The sequence below is a fragment of the Leptopilina heterotoma genome, unplaced genomic scaffold (assembly GCF_015476425.1).
Source record: "Leptopilina heterotoma isolate Lh14 unplaced genomic scaffold, ASM1547642v1 Lhet_235, whole genome shotgun sequence".
Lineage (NCBI taxonomy): Eukaryota > Metazoa > Arthropoda > Insecta > Hymenoptera > Figitidae > Leptopilina > Leptopilina heterotoma.
The window spans coordinates 488,994-508,347 of NW_025110952.1; the positions used below are offsets into that span (position 1 = coordinate 488,994).

Here is a 19,354-nt window from a genome sequence, read left to right on the forward strand (position 1 = left end):
TACATTTTTAATTTTTTTTATTTAAAATACTTTTTTTTTAAATTTTTTTATATTTTTTTTTGATTTATATTTATTTATGTAATTTGAAAATTATATCCTTTTCGTACATTATTTTATTCTCGTAGGTACATTTTTTATATTTTTCTGTATTTAAAAAAATTTTTTTTTTTATTTTTTTTTATTTAAAAATTTTTTTTTTTTTATTTATTTATTTATGTAATTTGAAAGTAATCCTTTATTACATTATTTTATTCTCGTAGGTACATTTTTTATATTTTTCTGTATTTAAAATTTTTTTTTTTTTTTTTTTTTTTTTATTTATTTATTTATGTAATTTGAAAGTAATCCTTTATTACATTATTTTATTCTCGTAGGTACATTTTTTATATTTTTCTGTATTTAAAAAATTTTTTTTTTTTTTTAAATTTTTTTTTTCTTTTTTTGATTTATTTATTTATGTAATTTGGAAATTATCCTTTTCGTACATTATTTTATTCTCGTAGGTACATTTTTTAAAATTTTTCTTTATTTAATATCACTTAATTTTTTTTTTCAAAATTCTTCTAAACAGATTATTAATTTTTTTTAACCACTTCTTCACGTATAAAGATAAATTCATTTCAAGGTTTATTTCAACAGTTATCAAATTGCCATAAATTTTTAATGCACTTGTACATTTTTTTCTGTCTCTATATTCGAAAAATGTTCTTTTTGCCAAATAATACGAAGCACTTGCAACATTCCTACTGGCTTGGAGCTAATAAATTTTGCGATAATTTTTTAATATACTTTGTATTCTATAAATGCAGAAGCATTCAAAAATAAAAAATTATTCATACATTGCACTTTCAACCTGCTGCATCAAAGTTCCTAAAAAAGTAAACTTTAAAAAAAGTGAGCAGAAAATGATTTACACGTATATTTTACTTTGTGCACTCGTTGCACAATCAACCAACGCGAATCAGGTAATTTTTCTCTAATTTATAATAATAATTTTGCAATATTATAAATTTTGGAACATGAAAAAAAAAATTTGAAAATAAAAACTTTAGTATTCGCTTGTAAATTTGGATAGATTTCTATAAAAATTGCTTCATAGGAATATGTATATGGACTTCTATAGGATTCCATATGAGGATTTTGGAAATTTTAATAAAAAAAAATTATTTCAAAAAAAAAATTTGTCAACTTTTTTTTTTTTAATTTGTTTTTTTTTTACTCTTTTCTAGATTAAATCACCCGCTGATCGATGTGCTGAAGTCCAAATGATATTCGATTCAGATGTTAGTATTAGAATAATAAACATATTCGGAATTTTATAAACTTAATTTATTTTTCTCAACATGCTTCCTGCTTTTATTTTCATTGTTTCAATTTTCTATAGTTTAATGACGGCTGCATTTTTACTTGTAAAAAAGAAAAAAATGTTTCGAACGAAAAAAATGTAACTTTGGAAAATAATGGCGAACTTGATGACACGAAAGATATTGTTGCTGAAGATGGTGCGCCCTGCGCTAATAATGGAGTAAGAATAATTTTTACAATATAGGGAAAATGTTTTTATAGAAACGCAATCGGCTTTTTAATATTGCGTGTTAACAAAAAAAAAAAAAAAAAAAAAAAAAAAAAAAAATTGACTGTCTTACAACTGGACACACTCCCCTATATATTATTTTAACCACAAATTTTCTTAAAGTTATTTTTCTTTTTTTTCTTTAGCACTGTGAAGAAGGAGTATGCTTCAATATGACAACTACTACAACTATTATCAACTATACTGGTTCGCCTAGTGGCTAATGTTAAGAATAAAAAAAATAATAATAATAAAAATACTTTCTCATATGATGAGAATGTAATAATAATAATAATAATAATAATAATAAATAAACGAATGTATTATTAATTACACTTGAAAGAATTTGGTGTATTTTTGAAACGAACTAAATTCCGTTTCTCATTCAATAAATATTGTTTTAATCGAATTTTGATATTTCGGTTTTTAATTTGTTCCCCACTCTGAAATAACATTTTACCTTTAATCCTTTGATTCGAAAAAACTGCCATCATTTTGTAATCTAATTTATGGAACTGTTAAACTAACTCTCTGACAAAAAAAAATCCATGCAAAAAAAATTAATGCTTTTTTTAATAACAAATTTCCTTTGACTGATCTAAATTATGCAAATTTTTTCTCCTTTTTATTTAAAAAAAAAAAAAAAAATAGAAAATTGTTAATTGTTAAAAAATTATGATTTGGAAATAGAAAATAAATGTATACACATTTTAGGCATAATTTTTTTTATTTCTTAATTGTTCACAAACTATCATTCTTTTATTTTGGAAAAAAAAATATTACAAATTCCAGTTTCTTAATATTTTTATAAATATTCAATTTTCATAAGAAAATAATTTACATTATTTCTTAATAATTACGATTGTTTTAATAAAAATCAAAGTTTTTTTTAAAAATGAAGGAAAAAAATGTTTATTATAATTAATATATATATTTTTTTATTAATATATTTTTTTTATTAATATATTAATATAAATTCTAAAAATTCTTCAAAACATTGAAACTGTAACTTCTTAAAAATTATTTTCGTATTCAATTATTATCTAAAATTTCAACTAAAATTCATTTAAAAAAAAAAAAAATTCTACAAGAATTCAATTATCCAATTAAAAAAAACAAAAACAAAAACAAAAAACAAAAAACAAAAGTAAATTATTTATTAAATAATTATTGAATGTTTCATAAAATTTAATTCTTATAAAAATTATAAAAATTATAAAAAATATAAAAATTCTTATAAAATTCTTATAAAATAATTCTTATTTGGACGAGTTTTAATAAAATTTTTAAGAATAACTACATTTTTCGAGAAATTCGATTAAAATTGAATTAAAAATAATTGAAATTCGCGATGAGTTTTATTATTTATGAAAATAATTGAATTATTTTAAAAAGAAAAATACTAAACACAGAACAAAACAAAAAAAAAATTGATATATAATTTTTATTTTACAATGAAAATTTTATATAAAAAAGTGTGATTTATAAAAATTCTTTTCCTTCATTTCTAAAGTAGAATTCTGTTAAATAATTGTAATTAATGAGAAATATATTAATCCTGCAAAATATTTTCATTTTTTTTTCAAAAAGAACAGAATTTTGTTGAAATTTATAAAATATTAAATTTTAAATAAATTGTGATTAAAAAAATAGGAATTTTATGGAAAATTTTTCCTACGTTTAATCAAACTCTGAATTTTTTTTATAAAATTTATTCTTATAAAATAAAAATTACGCTGATTTTTTCATTTATGAAAATAGAATTTTATTAAAAATAATTTTTTAAGAATTTTCTAATGTTTTCTTTTTTTAGAAACGAAAATAAGAAAATAAACTAGAATGAATTCCAATTTGTCAAACAAATAATTTTCTTATAGAAAAAAAATTAAACAAAATTTGCATGATTTTCATATTTTGATAATTTTTCATTTCAAACTGAATTTTTTTTTTTTAAATTTGTTATCTTTTAAAATTAAAATTATGCCAATTTTTTCCTTTATTGAAAGAAAATTGAATTTTGTTAAAAATCATGATTTAAAAAAAAATAAAAATTCAGCAAATTTCTTAATTTTTTTAAATAAATACTTGAGATTTTGGTAAAAATTGTGATAAAAAAATATAAATTAAGCAAATTTTTATTTTTTATTTCAAAAAAACGATTGAAAGTCGTTTTTATTATTATTGAAAACATTGTTTGTTGAAAAATATAAGTAGAGTCCAAATTTATTCTCTTTTTTTAAAAAATATAGGAGTTTGTATAAAAATTGTGATTTTGAAATAGAAATTATGCAATTTTTTTGTTAATTTCTAAAAAAAAAATTATAATTTCGATAATAATTGTGATTATGAAATTGAAATTATGCAATTTTTTTCATTAACATCTTGAAAAAAAATTATAGTTTCGTTAATAATTGGGATCAAAAAATAAAAATTATGGAAATCTTTGTATAAAAGAAACTAAAATTTTTTTTTTAAAAAATGTGATTGACAAATCGAATTTTTTTATTTTATAGAAATCTATTAAAAATTCTCAGCTTTTTAATTTCCGTTAAAAGTTGCGATTTTCAAATTGAAATTATAAATTTTTTTTCTTTATTTCTAAAAAAAAAGATTGAAATTTTGTTTAAAAATTTTGCAAATATAGAAAAGAAAGAAAATTTTCTACAAAAATTGTGATTAAAAAATAGGAATTTTGCAAATTGTTTTCTATCCTAAAAAAAAATTTAATTAGTTATATAATTCTTAATTTAAAAATTTTTTCTTTGTCGATAATAAACCACTTTTTCTTTTCTAAAAAAAAAAAAGTTGAAAAGTATTTTTTTCATTTTTTTCTATATATGGAGAATAAAAAACTAGAATGACTGTAACTTGAATTAAATCGAAAAAATTTGACACTCACCTGGATATGAAATAAATAAATATATATTATATAAAAAGAAGAAACGAAATGTCGCTAAGAAGAAAAGTCTTACCGATCCTCGTGCGATAAAGGGATGTCTGTTACGTAAAGCCCTTCTAGGAAAACATAAAAGTTCCAATACATCAAATGCAGTTTTTCTTCGACCTCATGAAAGAAGTCGATTGGGGGAGGTCCGGCCTTTCTATGTATATCAGTGAGTTGAGAAAATCTTGTGTTAGTGTTGGGGACCTCTAAAATCCCGGATGGGATAGAGTGAACCTGAACAATGCCATTGAAAAAGATGAGTGCAAATGCACAGACAATGTAATGTTAATGTAACTTATCAACATAATACTGTTACTTATGCAACATTAATGTCACTTGTGTAAAATTAATGTCACTTGTGTAAAATTAATGTAACTTATGCAACATTAATGTCACTCGTGTAACATTAATGTAACTCGTGTAAAATTAATGTCACTTGTGTAAAGTTAATGTAACTTATGCAACATTAATGTCACTTGTGTAAAATTAATGTAATTTATGCAACATTAATGTAATTTATGCAACATTAATGTCACTTGTGTAAAATTAATGTAATTTATGCAACATTAATGTCACTTGTGTAAAGTTAATGTCATGCAACATTAATGTCACTTGTGTAAAATTAATGTAACTTATGCAACATTAATATAACTCGTGTAAAATTAATGTAATTTATGCAACATTAATGTCACTTGTGTAAAGTTAATGTCATGCAACATTAATGTCACTTGTGTAAAATTAATGTAACTTATGCAACATTAATATAACTCGTGTAAAATTAATGTAATTTATGCAACATTAATGTCACTTGTGTAAAATTAATGTAATTTATGCAACATTAATGTCACTTGTGTAACATTAATGTAATTTATGCAACATTAATGTAATTTATGCAACATTAATGTAACTTATGCAACATTAATGTAACTCGTGTAAAATTAATGTCATTTAAGCAACATTAATGTAAATTACGCAAAAAATGAATTAATTTGATTAAACCGGAAGAATTATTATTTCCTGCAAGAAAAAAAATCCGACCAAGAAGGAAACGAAAAATCGAGGACAATATATATAAATAAACGTATATGTACATATTTCTTGTTAAGTAGACAATATTTCACGGGATTGGGAAATGAAGGTGTGCGGTAATGGTAATCGTAAATGTAAAGATCAACCGCGCTGTAGATTTACCCCCCAACCCCCACCCTCCCCTCTCTCTATTTCTCTCTTATAAATTCCTTTATCTCGTTGGTCGTCACATCGCAAATTCTCCATCTAATCTGTGAGTAATTGTCACGGGACAAAGGGCAACAATAGAGGGAGTTCAGCTACCTGCCTAACTTGACAACGAGCTCTCCTTTTTTTTAGTATACATATATAGCTTTTTCTAACCTGTTTTTCTCTAGTCTCACCCTTCTTCACCCTAATTCTAAATTTTTTTTTTTATTCTTTATACAGATAGAAGACGCGCGACGCCTACCGGCCGATTAATCTTCGATTATAAGAGTCGGTTTGACAGCTGTACTCGTAACACTTTTACGATCGACCCTGGAATGTTTGGCAGCCGCATAAACTTTTGACTTTATTCTGAATTGCGTGCAAACAACTATTTTATACGCATATATATATGTATAGGGGTGGCATGACGGCGTAGTTGGATATGCGTTGAAAAAATAAAAAAGAAAAATGCGTGGGAAGACGTTTTAGGGGATTTTTTTTTAATACATATTAGAATATAGTCGCTGAATTTAAATTTGAGACGTCAGTTTTTTAAAATTCAAAATGGCGGATGTAATATGGCGGATAATTTTAAACTTACGAACTAACTAACATAGTTACTAACTTACTACCTTACTAACTAACTAACTAACTAACTAACTAACTAACTTACTAACTAACTTACTAATTAACTTTCTAACTATCTTATTAACTAACTTTCTAAATAACTTACAAACTTAATTACTAATTAACTTTCTAATCAGCTAATTTACTTAACTTAGTTACTTACTATCTTACTAAGTATTTAATTTAATAAGTTAGTTAATAAGTTAGTTAGTTACTTAGTTAGTTAGTAAGCTACTTAATTAGTAATTTAGAAAGTTTTTAAGTTAGTTAATAAGTTAATTAGTAATTAAGTTTTTAAGTAAGCTGGCTAGTTATAGTTAGTAGGTTAGTTAGTAAATTAGTTAGTAAGTTAGTCAGTAAGTTAATTAATAAGTTAATAAAGTTAATTAGTAAATAAGTTTGTCAGTTAGTTAAAAAGTAAGTTACTAAGTTAACAAATTCGTAAGTAAATTAAGTTAATTAGTAATTAAGTTTGTAAGTTAGTTAGAAAGTTGGCTAATAAGTTAATTAGTTTATTAGTAATTAAGTTTGTAAGTTAATTAGCAAGTTTGTTAAAAAGTTAGTTAATAAGTTTATTAATAAGTTGATAAGATAATTAGTAATTAAGTTTGTAAGTTAGTTTGAAAGTAAATTACTAATTGTAAGTTAATTAGTAAGTTAGTAAATTATGTTAGTCACTTAGTTCGTTAGTTACTTAGTAAGTTATTGAGCTACTTAATTAGTAATTTAAAAAAATTACTTACTTAGTAAGTTAATCAGTAACTAAGTTTGTAAGTTAGTTAATAAGTTAATAATTGAACAAGTTTGTAAATTAATTTAGTTAATTAGTAAATACGTTTGTAAGTTAGTTAGTAAGTTAATAATTTAACAAGTTTGTAAATTAATTTAGTTAATTAGTAATTAAGTTTGTAAGTAAGTTAGCTAGTTAGTTAATAAGTTAGTTAGTAAGTTAGTTAATAAATTAGATAGTAAGTTAATCAGTATGTTAATTAATAAGTTAATTAGTAATTAAGTTTGTAATTTAGTTGGAAAGTTGGTTAATAAGTTAATTAGTAATTAAGTTTGTAAGTTAGTTAGAAAGTTAGTTAATAAATTAATTAATAAGTTAATAAGGTAATTAATAATTAAGTTTATAAGTTTTGGAAGTTATTTAGTTAGTAAGTTAGGAACTTAGTTAGTTAGTAAGATAATTAGTAATTAAGTTTGTAAGATAGTTAGCAAGTTAGTTAGCAATTATTTAGAAAGTTAGTTAATAAGTTAGTTAGTTACTTAGTAAGTTAGTAAGCTACTTAATTAGTATTTTAGAAAGTTTGTTATTTATTAAGTTAATTAGTAATTAAGTTTGTAAGTTAGTAAGTTAATAATTTAACAAGTTTGTAAATTAATTAAGTTATTAATAAAGTTAAAAAAAAAAAAAAAAAAAAAAAAGTTATTAAGTTATTAATTAAGTTTGTAAGTAAATTAGCTAGTTAGTTAGTAAGTTTGTTAGTAAGTTAGTTTCTAAATTAGTTAGTAACTTAGTCATCAAGTTAATTAGTAATTAAGTTATTAAGGTAGTTAGTATGTTAGTTAGTAATTAAGTTAGTTAGTAAGTTAGTAAGTTAGTTAGTAACTAAGTTCAGTAAGTTAATTAGTAAGTTAGTAAGTTATGTTAGTAACTAAATTAGTTAGTTAGGAAGTTATTTAGTTTGTAAGTTAGGAAGTAAGTTAATTACTAAGTTAATTAGTAATTAAGTCTTAAGTTATTTAGAATAAGTTAGTTTGTAAGTTAATTAGTTAGTAAGTTAGTTAGTAAGTTAGTTAGTTACTTAGTAATTGAGTTTGTAATTAGTTAGTAAGTTAGTTACTAACTAAATATTGTCCCAGGTTTCCGGGGTCGCTAATTGCGAATCTAATGTCAAATTTTCAAAATTCAAAATGGCGGATCCAACATGGAGGACAAGAAATTTAAAAATGTAGCGGATTTGCTTAAAAATTGTTACTCTTGGAGTTTTCGGGTTATCTGATTACGAATCTAATAACAGATTTTTAAAATTTAACAAGGCTGATGAAAAAATTAAAAAAATTAATCGAATTTGCTTGAAACTTGTTATATTTTTAGGGAATTTTCAGGGTTTCTGGTTACGAATATCTGATTTAAATATTTTCCAAAAAAGGATGATAAAAACTCCCGAGTAATGAGTTTCAAGCAAATCCAAGAGATTTTTAACTTTTCCACATGCGGTCACATTCTGGATCATACTTTTAATTTTTCCTAATTTTTGTGAGGAAATTTGAAAAAGTTTTGTCGATAATAAATATATAAAAATATTGTTTTCTCCTGAAAATTCTACTAAAACATTTTAGAAGAATTATCGATTTTTTTCGATAATAGGTTTTTTTTTATTTTAAATCGTAAAAAAGAGGTCTTTTTGTAAAAATCCATTATTAAATTCTAGGAATATATATAACATTTTCCTCTATTTATATATATATAACAATTCAGAATGTGCGGTGCAGTGCAAAATGATACCCGGCGGGTTTTTAAATGGACGTGAATGCATCGACAACATTCTTTTATTGTTGGAAAAAAAAATCTATTATATTAATGGAATACAATACAATGTCTAGACAAACATATATTTATTTATGTGTGTTGAATCTTCTATGTACGCGCATTCAAAGTCTATTTGATTATTTTATTTTTTTTTCGAAATAAAAAAAAAAGCTTTCTACATTGGAAAAGTATGATATATGAAAATATATTTATTGGAAAACAATTTATTTATTTGAAAAGCGATTTGAAAAATAATTTCGAATTTTAATATTTTAAATTTGTTTACCAATTTATATCGCGCTGAATTCTGGAAAAGTCCAAAATTCAGAAATTTTCTTATGAATTCGAAAAATTTAACTTTTCCCTGACCATAATTCTACTTTTCCCTAAATTCCCTGATCTATGGCAACCCTGAAAAAACGTTAAAAGGTAAACTAATTCCGTCCAAGAAATGAATTACTTTTTTTTTGCAAAAATCACCCAATGGGGGTTTTGTACAAAAAAATCCACTAAACCTTTCCGCAGTTTTCTATATAATGCGCTCGCATCAAAAGAAAACGAAAATCTAAAAAGTCGAATTCCCGCAATGCAGAAATTGTTTCCATATGTTCTAATTTTCAAAAAAGAAAAAAGAAAAAAGAAGAAAATAGAAAAAAGATGAGAGAAAAGAAAAGGTTTCTCGAGAATTTCCTGTGCCTTTTCACTGCATTGTCTGTTGGGGTAAAGGTTGCGGGCACTTGACGTAAATGTGTAAGAAATTTTATATTTTCAAGGACTCCATATAAGTAAAATAACTCCCATAGCGTCCAAAAAGTGTGTGTGTGTATATAGCAAATACACTTCCTGGACATGACCTCGAGAACATATTTTCCGTTTGGTGCTGCGTACATGTTTTGCATCATGAGACACAACTCTCGTCCCTTCTTTTTTTTTTGACTAATGGGAACCATCGTTTTTCTGATTTCCGCATGTCCTCCAATAATAATAATAATAATACCAAATTCGGGGTTGGAGTGAGGCGAGGGGGTTCGGACAGGCCTCTTCTGAATGAAAGAAAGAAGACACACACACACACAACCTGATCTTCTTTCTCGAGTGTTCCTTATTCTGTTTGAGGGCTATCGTCCGGACACCCAAGCGCCATGGGACTTAATAGATACGGCAGGCTGAGGTCCATATGATTCACTTTCTTATACCCATAGGGCATCCGTTTTCCCTTTCCCTCTCTCTTTCTCTCTCTTCTGTTACTCTAATTTTCCACTCACTCGTACACACATATGTATGTATACAGAGAGACAGAAATGCATACAAATATATATATACGTAACTTAATCCCATACAAATTTTAACATCGAACCTATCTCTTTCTTTTTTCTCTCTTTTTTTATGACTACACACATACTGTCGACATGAGGAGATTAGAAAACCTTTCTCGAATTTCTTCAAATGCACTGCTTCCAATAGCATCCGGTTACGAAAAATGAAAAAAAAAAAAAAAAAATGTTTATATCTCATTCGCGGAATTACATTTACGGGGAGGGGGGGGGGGGAGGAGGAGGAAATACTATTGTAGAATTGCCTATACTATTGTATAAGTGATGACCTATAGTTTTGATGTTATTCTACCTTGACCATCTTGCGTTTATCAATATTTTATTTTAATATAAACTAAACTAACTAATATAACTAAGCTTAACTATAATTAATAGCTAATATAATAAGCTTCACTTATTTTCTAAACTAAGTCTTACTATTTTGCACGATTTTTTAACCCCCCCCCCATTTTTTTCCCTTTTCGTCACAAATTTGACATGCTTTGACCCCTTAAGGGGAGACCCCACCTTAATTTTGACCCTTCTAAAATAAAATTATTAAACGAGGTAATATTTTTTTTCTTGCCATCATTTTTAACCTGAAAACATATAAGATGGTCAAAAATATTTAATTTTAATTTTTGAAGAGGTTAGAATTTTTTTCTTCTGACCTATTGCATATTATTGCAAATCCATGCGAGAAGTTGTTTAGAATGGTAAAATATGCATGGAAAAAAAATTTCGTTAAAAAATATTAAAAACTGTAAGAGAAGATCGATTTTTAATAATTCAAATCTTTAAATTGTGCCGAAATTTCGGAAGTCCTGAACCTTTATTTTTTTCTAATTTGATGCTCTGAGTCGAAAAAACATAATTAAAATTGACGATTACCTCATTTTCATGGTAAAAACGATATAAAAATCATGGCTCTTTGCATTTATTGCGGTATATATAAAGTATACCATAAAAGCTTCGAACTATTGATTTTTATGGTTTTTACCACGAAAATGAGCTAAATGTCAATTTTAACAATGCGTTTTTTGAATAATAGCATAAAATTACGTAAATATACACAATTTGAAAAAAAAAATTTAAAGATTTAAGGCTTTCGAAATTTCGGCAAAATTTAAAGATTTGAATATTAAAAATTGATCTTCTCTTACAGTTTTTAATATTTTTAAACGGAAATTTTTTTCCATGCATATTTTACCATTCTTAACAACTTCTCGCATGGATTTGCAATAATATGCAATAGGTCAAAAGAAAAAAATTCTAACCTCTTCAAAAATTAAAATTAAATATTTTTGACCATCTTATATGTTTTCAGGTTAAAAATAATGATGCAGGAAAAAAAATATTACCTCGTTTAATAATAAAAATTTTTCTTGATTTCAAAATTTAAGGGTCAATTTTATTGATTTTTTATTGAGTTTATCTCAAAACCCTGGTGTGATGGGGTTAAATAGACTTCAGATTTATCTTCAGCGACCCTAAAAACATAAGGCATTAGTATACTAAGACTTAAAAATAAGATTTTTTTTTAATTTACAAATTTTGGGGTCAAATTTTTTTATTTTTTTACGATTATCTCAAAACCCTGACGTTATGGGGTTAAATAGACTTCAGATTTATCTTCAGCGACCCCAAAAATTTAAAGTAGTGATACCAAGACGTTAGACTAAAATTTTTTATTGATTTAAAATTTTTAGGGACAATTTTTTTTTATTCTTTGAGATTATCTCAAAACCCTGTCGTGATGGGGTTAAATAAACTTCATATTCAGCTTCAGACACCCAAAAAGCATAAGGCAGTGATAATAAGACTTAAAAATAAAAATTTTTCTAGATTAAAAAATTTTGGAGTCAAATTTTGAGTTTTTTTTTGAGTTTATCTCAAAACCCTGACGTGATGGGGTTAAATGGACTTCAGAAAATTAAATTCCATCGAGAAATTTCATTAAAAAAATTAAAAATAATTGAAATCGGACAAAGAATTAAAAAAAAAAATTCTTTTTAAATAATTGAATTCTTGTGAAAAATGTTTATTTTTTAAAAGAATAATTGAATTTTTTAGGAAGAATTTTATAAAAATTTTCTTAAATAATTGAATTGCTTTGAAGAATTTTATTTTATTACGAAAATAATATTGAATTCTTTTGAAGAATTTTTACAAACATTTTTGACAATAATTGTATTTCTAGGAAGAATATGTTGTATTTTACAAAAATAATTTTATTCTACAACCAATTTTATTATAATTTTTCAAAGTTATAAAGCATTTTATTAAAAAATTTTTAAATAATTGAATTCTCAAGAAAAATTTTATTATTTATAAAAATAAATTGATTTTGTAGCGAAGAATTTTATTCGAATTTTCTTTTTAAATAATTGAATTCCCATAAAAAAATGCATTATTGGTGAAAATAATTGAATTCTCAAGAAGAATTGTATTTGAATATATAATTGAATTGTATAGGAAAATTTTATTAAAATTTGCTATTTTATTAACTAAATCTTGTAAAGAATTTTGTCAAAAATTGTTTTTAAATAATAGAAATTTTAAAAGAATTTTATTCAAGTTTTTCAAAATAATTGAATTTCTCAGAATTATTTTTTTTTTTACAATTCTCTCTATATATTTAAATTCTTATTTCGAGAAACTTTATTAAAAAAAATTAAAAATAATTGAACTTCTGTAATCAGTTATTGTTCTTAAAATTTCTATTTAAATTCATTAAAAAATTGAAATTTTCTCAAATTTAAAATGGCGGACAAAATATTTTTCATATTTTTACAAAATTAAAATGTCTGATCCAATTTTTGGATTTAAATTAAAGCTGGAATGAAAATAAATTTTACTTTTAAATTTGAAATTAAATTGAATTAGTTTGCGATTTTTTTTTTTTATTATATAAAATCTTGAAATTTAGAACTTTGAATTGTAATTCTAATTATTGTCATAAACTACAATCAATAATTCTAATTAGTTACTGCATTAAAATTCTTTTTTTCATCTCGCTAATGAAATTTTTATTATGATAAAAAATCTTTTCTGAAAATAGAATTTTAAAATTATTTAATATTAGGTATTAATTATTAAAATTATATATTAAATTATCAAAGTTAATTAAAATTATTAAAAATTAGAATAAAAATTAATAAAAATAAATACAAACTATTAAAATTAATTAAAATCATTAAATTTTATTGAAAATATTAAAATCAATACAAATTATTCAAATTAATTAATAATTAATTATTATTAATAATTATTAAATTTCTTATTATTATAATTATTAAAATTCATTAAAATCATTAAAATTATTATAAATAAATAATTAAATCATTAATATCACTTAAAAGTACCTAGTAATTATGCAAAAAAAAATTAAAAATTTCCAAAAAAAAAAAATTATTTAATTCTGAATTTACGTTTGAGAAAAAAATGAAAAAAATGAAAAAAAATCCAAATCGTAATTTCCAATCGATTACGTAAAAGATTATCGTTTTCCCTCCATTTCAAAGAGAAAGGAACACATATGGGGTTTAAAGCATATATAGGCATGAAATTTTTTGAAAAAAAAACCTCCAGATTTCAGTATATAGTCACTCACACGTGCAGAAGGAAACTTTTTTTTCCTTGCGGACGAAACAGAAGTCTTCGGGAGATTTTCTTTCTTTTGCAAGCGTGAGGATATCTGAAAAAGAGTAATGGCTTCCTTTCTCGAAAATGGGCCGGGAGACCCGCTCCGATTTCTTTTTTTTTTTTTTTTTTTTTTTTGGGACAAAAGGACTTCTTGAATGGTTCTCGTTATTGCTCGTGGTGGTCTCTGGTCCCTGAACTATATATATATATATTGTACTTTTCAGTCCCAGAATGACCCAAGCCCAGTTTCGAATGGTATATACGTAAGCTATAGCGCACTCTTGACTACATAAGGCCGTTAAACATTGGATAAGGGTTGTGAAGGAAGAGAGGGTTTCTCCTCCTCGTCTTACCATACATATATATATATTTTTTTTTCTTCAATAGACTTTTGATATGAATCTAAAGACTCATATATATACTTTTTATTATAATTCTAAATATTCAGATTTCAATTTTTTTTTCAAACCCGTTCTTCATCGTGTTGAGAGGTTATGTATCTTAATTTTCTCTTTTTTTAATATATTACAGTTTAATTTTAATTAATATGTTATTTTCTTGAAAGTAAACCCATTTTTGAAAAGCATTTGCAAGATTTTAATGTTACATGAATTTAGAGATTTCTAATGGCAAATTGAACATTAGATTTATAATCAGCGACCTCGATAACCGAGTGTCCGCCATATTGGATCCGCCATTTTGGATTTTTTAAATTTGACCTGAAATTCGTAATCAGCGACCTTGATAACCCCCGAGTAGCAATTTTCAAGGAAATTCATAAATATTAAAAAAAAAACAGTTATTAAAATAATTAAATTTCTTTGATAAATGTTTATTAAAATTTTTAAGAATAATAACTTTTTTCGAGAAATTCCATTAAGATTGTATTAAAAATAATTGAAATTTAGCATTGAATTTTATTATTTATTAAAATAATTTAATCCCTGTAAAGAAATTTTATTATTTATGAAAATAATTGAATAATATACGAAAATAATTTGTAAATAATCGAATTCCTGTGAAATTTTTCTTATTTATGAAAATAAATAAATGTTTGCGTAGAATTTTATTAAATTTTTTTTTTAACTAATTGGATTCTATTAGGAATTATTATTAAAGTAGTAGATATTAAAAAATCATTGAATTGAGGAAAGTTTTTGAAAATAATTTAAATTTTGACATGAATTTTATTAAAACTAGCGACATATACCTCACTTGCTAACGCTCGTTCGGTTGTATTTAAACTTATTTGTTTTTACTTATTTATTTTTATTTATTTGAACTAAGTAAATATTTACTGGACGCAAATATTTTAATTTATGGTATCAAATAAATAATTATTTGAACCAAATACAAATTACTTAAGTCAATTAAATGGAATAATTTTATCGCTGGGTTAGTGGACAAAAAGGACACATCGAATTTTGGTTCAAAAAGAGGACACCTCGCTTTTTAGTTGAAGAAAAGGACACCTCGAAAATATTAATTTTAAATGCATTTTTGTTTGACGATAATATCGTTTTCTCCAAGTGGAATGTACGTATGTTTAAAGAACATTTTAGGAGTTACTTATCTTCCAGGTTCAGTGAAGAAACCACGTATCTGTCTGTTCCGTGCAAAAACTACGTATCTCTGTCAGTCGCTTTAAAAACTTCTAATAATATTCTAATATTTTTAAGAAAAAAAATTAAATTATTTTAAAAAATATATATTTTATTGCATCAACTTTTGAAAAAACTATTACTTTATAACAAAATATTAACTTTAAAATAATAATAATAATAAAAATAATAATAATAATAATAATAATAATAAAATGTAGATCTTCTTAAGTGACTGACAGAGATACGTAGTTTTTGCACGGAACAGAAAGATACGTGGTTTCTTCACTGAACGTGGAAGATACGTAACTTCTAAAATGTTCTTTAAACATACGTACATTCCACTTGGAGTGAACGATATGTGTAAAGTAATTGACTTATGATATTTTGTGCTCAAAAAACTATGAAGATAATATGTTCTTAAATCTTCTATTACAAAAAACAATTACATTACACATAGTATCGCCTAGTGATGCATAACGAGACTTTGTCCTTTCATAAAAGGAAAGAGATGAAACTGTAACATTCAATTGTTTTCATTGTATTTTTCGCGAGATTCTCGATATTCGCTCGTAATGCATCACTACTAGTATCGCCAAACGAAAGTTGATGTAAAATGAATATTTTCGACGTGTCCTTTTTTTCAACTAAAATGCGAGGTGTCCTCTTTTTCAACCAAAATTCGAGGTGTCCTTTTTTTCGACTAACCCATCGAAATGAAGGGAATATTACATTTCATATTCGGAATATTCTAGTGGAATGTTCCAGGGATCTTAAAGTAATATTAAAATGTCCGCCCCACAGGAATATTCCAAAATAACATTGAGGGAATGTTCCACGGTAATTTCGAAGTAATATTCCAGGATGATGTTGAGGCAATATTCCACCGTAATATTAATGGAATATTCCAAGGTAATGTTGAATGAATATTAAGGGAATATTCATATCTTTTACAATTTTGAAAGAAATAACGAAAGCCCTAACATAGTAACGAAGATTCTTTGACCTGACACTAATTCTCCCATTACCCCACAGAATTGTTACAGGCCAAAATTTGAATAAAAAAATAAAAATATTAACAAATTTTATTATTATCTCGATTTTTATACAAGTATACATATCTACACATATTCACCTATAATATAATGAAAAAGCATAACTAAATAATACGATTTTAACTACTTATGGTGATGTTTACAACGAAAACTAAAAAAATACATTTTCCCTTGTCTTTACTAAAAATTTGTCAAGAATGTAATCGTTTGTTTTGGAATGATATAAACAAAGGTTGTAGAAGATTTTCTAGACATTGCAGCGAATTTTAAGGCTTTTAAGTACGTGAAATTTAAAAGCTCACATTACCCCACGCTCCCCTGCACAAAAAATAAAAAAGATATTTCAAAAATAATATTTTCCCATCTTTTAGTACTTTTGACCCATTTTCCCCTAAATTTTTTATTAAAACCAGCCAATATCGTAGGTTTTAACTTGTTCACAATGTGAATCATCTTAAAATGCTATATGGGGCGTTCCATGGCTCTATGAACCGACGAAATTTTGGTTTTGCTTATACCCAAGCAGCACGGAATATAACCTTAAAATGAAGGGAATATTACATTTCATATTCGGAATATTCTAGGGATCTTAAAGTAATATTAAAATGTCCGCCCCACAGAAATATTCCAAAAATAACATTGAGGGAATGTTCCACGGTAATTTCGAAGTAATATTCCAGGATGATGTTGAGGCAATGTTCCACCGTAATATTAATGGAATATTCCAAGGTAATGTTGAATGAATATTAAGGGAATATTCCCAGAATATTCCCTGGAATTATTCCAAAATTTCATACTTTGAAAAAATTTGACTTTTTTTCTCTTTATCTTCTTTCTTTAGTAAAAACGATTTTCAATGGTATTTTCAACATATTTAATATTATCTAGGAACATTCCCTCAACATCACCCTGGAATATTCCATTAATATTACGGTGGAACATTCCTTCAACATCATCCTGGAATATTACTTCGATATAATCGTGGAACATTCCCTAAATGTTTATATCTTGGAATATTCCTGTGCAGCGGACATTTTAATATTACTTTCCCAGTAGCACGTAATATTACAGCGATATTGAGAACATTGCCTTAACATTACCAATATTGCCTCAATGTCGTGGCATATTGCTGGAATGTTCCCAATATTACGTGCTACTGGGGTTTAAGATCTCTGGAACGTTCCACTGGAATATTCCGAATATGAAATGCAATATTCCCTTAAATTTAAGGTTATATTCCGTGATACTTGGGTACTTTGTAATTTGATAGTGTTTAGGGTCCTAAATAAGTGTGCCAAAAAGTTTTACAAAATTTTTAATATTTTGCAAGATATTTGCAAGGGTGCGTTCATAAATGATGTCACGTTTTTTGGGGGAGGGTGGAGGGTCTCTACTAAACGTGACACAATGTATTTTTACATGTGAAATTGCATGAAATTTGTTTGACAGGGGGAGGGGGGGGGGGTTATAAAATCCCGAAAAATTGCGTGACATCATTTGTGAACGCTCTTCAATCAAATAATTTCAACACTTTTTTTTCAGGAATTTTTATCTCGTAAACTATATAAAAATGCTATTTTATTAATTTTTTTGAGAAATGTTTTTTTGAAATTTTTACTGCATTATTCTTACGCACGTCACCGTCACCAATATTGTTACAATATATATTGTAACAATATTGTTACGACAAATTTGTCTAGACTTTGGGTTTTTGCAAGTCTAGACAATATTGTTATATAATAATATAAATTTTTCTTTCTAAACTAGAGCTTGAACATTTACAAGATTAAAACCTTATAGTGGTTAGAAAATGTAAAAAATTATTAATATTTATAAAAATATAAATTATTTTACTTAAAATCATTGTGTAATAAGACAAAAATTATTATGAAGTGACATTTTAAAAAATTGTCATTGTACATTATACGAAATGTTATTTTTACGTATTCTCTTACTAAATCTTTCATTTTCGTCCGCTATCCTGGATTCGCCATTTTGTATTTTTAAAAAGTGACTTTGGATTCATAATCAGTGGAATTTTACTGAAAATCAGTTGAAAAGTACTAAAATATCAGTCATTCTTCACTGATTGTTATTGTATTGTGATTTATTTATTATTGTAAATTTCTGTCAAACAAATAATTTTACTAAAAGTCAGTTGAAAATTACACTTACAGATATATAAGTCATTTTTCACTGATAATCCATTTAAAAAGTTATTGTTGATTTCTGTCAAACAAACAAACTTAAGTGCGAAATGCCAAGACTGCAAAAACGGCCCATAATTGGTCTAGTAATGTCTGCCGAGAATTGGCAGTAGTTACTGGGCCATTACTGGTGTTCAAAACGTCCCATTGATGGGCCAATGATGGCGCCGATGGTCAGATTTTCAAATTTTTTAAGACTGGGCCAGCTCTCGGCCTAATAGTGGCACATTCATGGCAAAGTTGATCAATCTTTAATGGCAAAAAGCAATTGCCAGTGATGTGCCGACCATCGGCCCATTAATGGCACTTTAATGGCAAAAATTTTGTATCTTTGATGGCAAATTATGATTACCAGTATTGGGGCGTAGCTTGGCTCAATAATGGCACATTCATGGCAAAGTTGATCAATCTTTAATGGCAATATTCAATTGCCAGTGATGTGACGAAGATCGGCCTATTAATGGCACATTAGTGGCACTTTAATGGAAAACATTTTGTGGCAAATTATAATTGCCAGAATTGGGACGTACCTTGGCTCAGGAATGCCATATTAATGTCTATCATTTTGTATCTATGATGGTAAATTATAATTGCCAATATTGGGACGTAGCTCGGCCCAATAATGGCACAGTATC

General features: G+C 25.4%; 1 protein-coding gene across 1 annotated transcript; it reads left to right on the forward strand.

Annotated features, from left to right (window-relative positions):
- Positions 1–804: 804 nt before the first annotated feature.
- On the forward strand, positions 805–1,982 carry LOC122502631. Its single transcript, XM_043612782.1, has 4 exons — positions 805–965; positions 1,230–1,283; positions 1,385–1,525; positions 1,720–1,982. The coding sequence occupies exons 1-4, from the start codon at positions 906–908 to the stop codon at positions 1,795–1,797; spliced, it is 333 nt and encodes a 110-aa protein (XP_043468717.1). The 5' UTR covers positions 805–905; the 3' UTR covers positions 1,798–1,982.
- Positions 1,983–19,354: the final 17,372 nt, after the last annotated feature.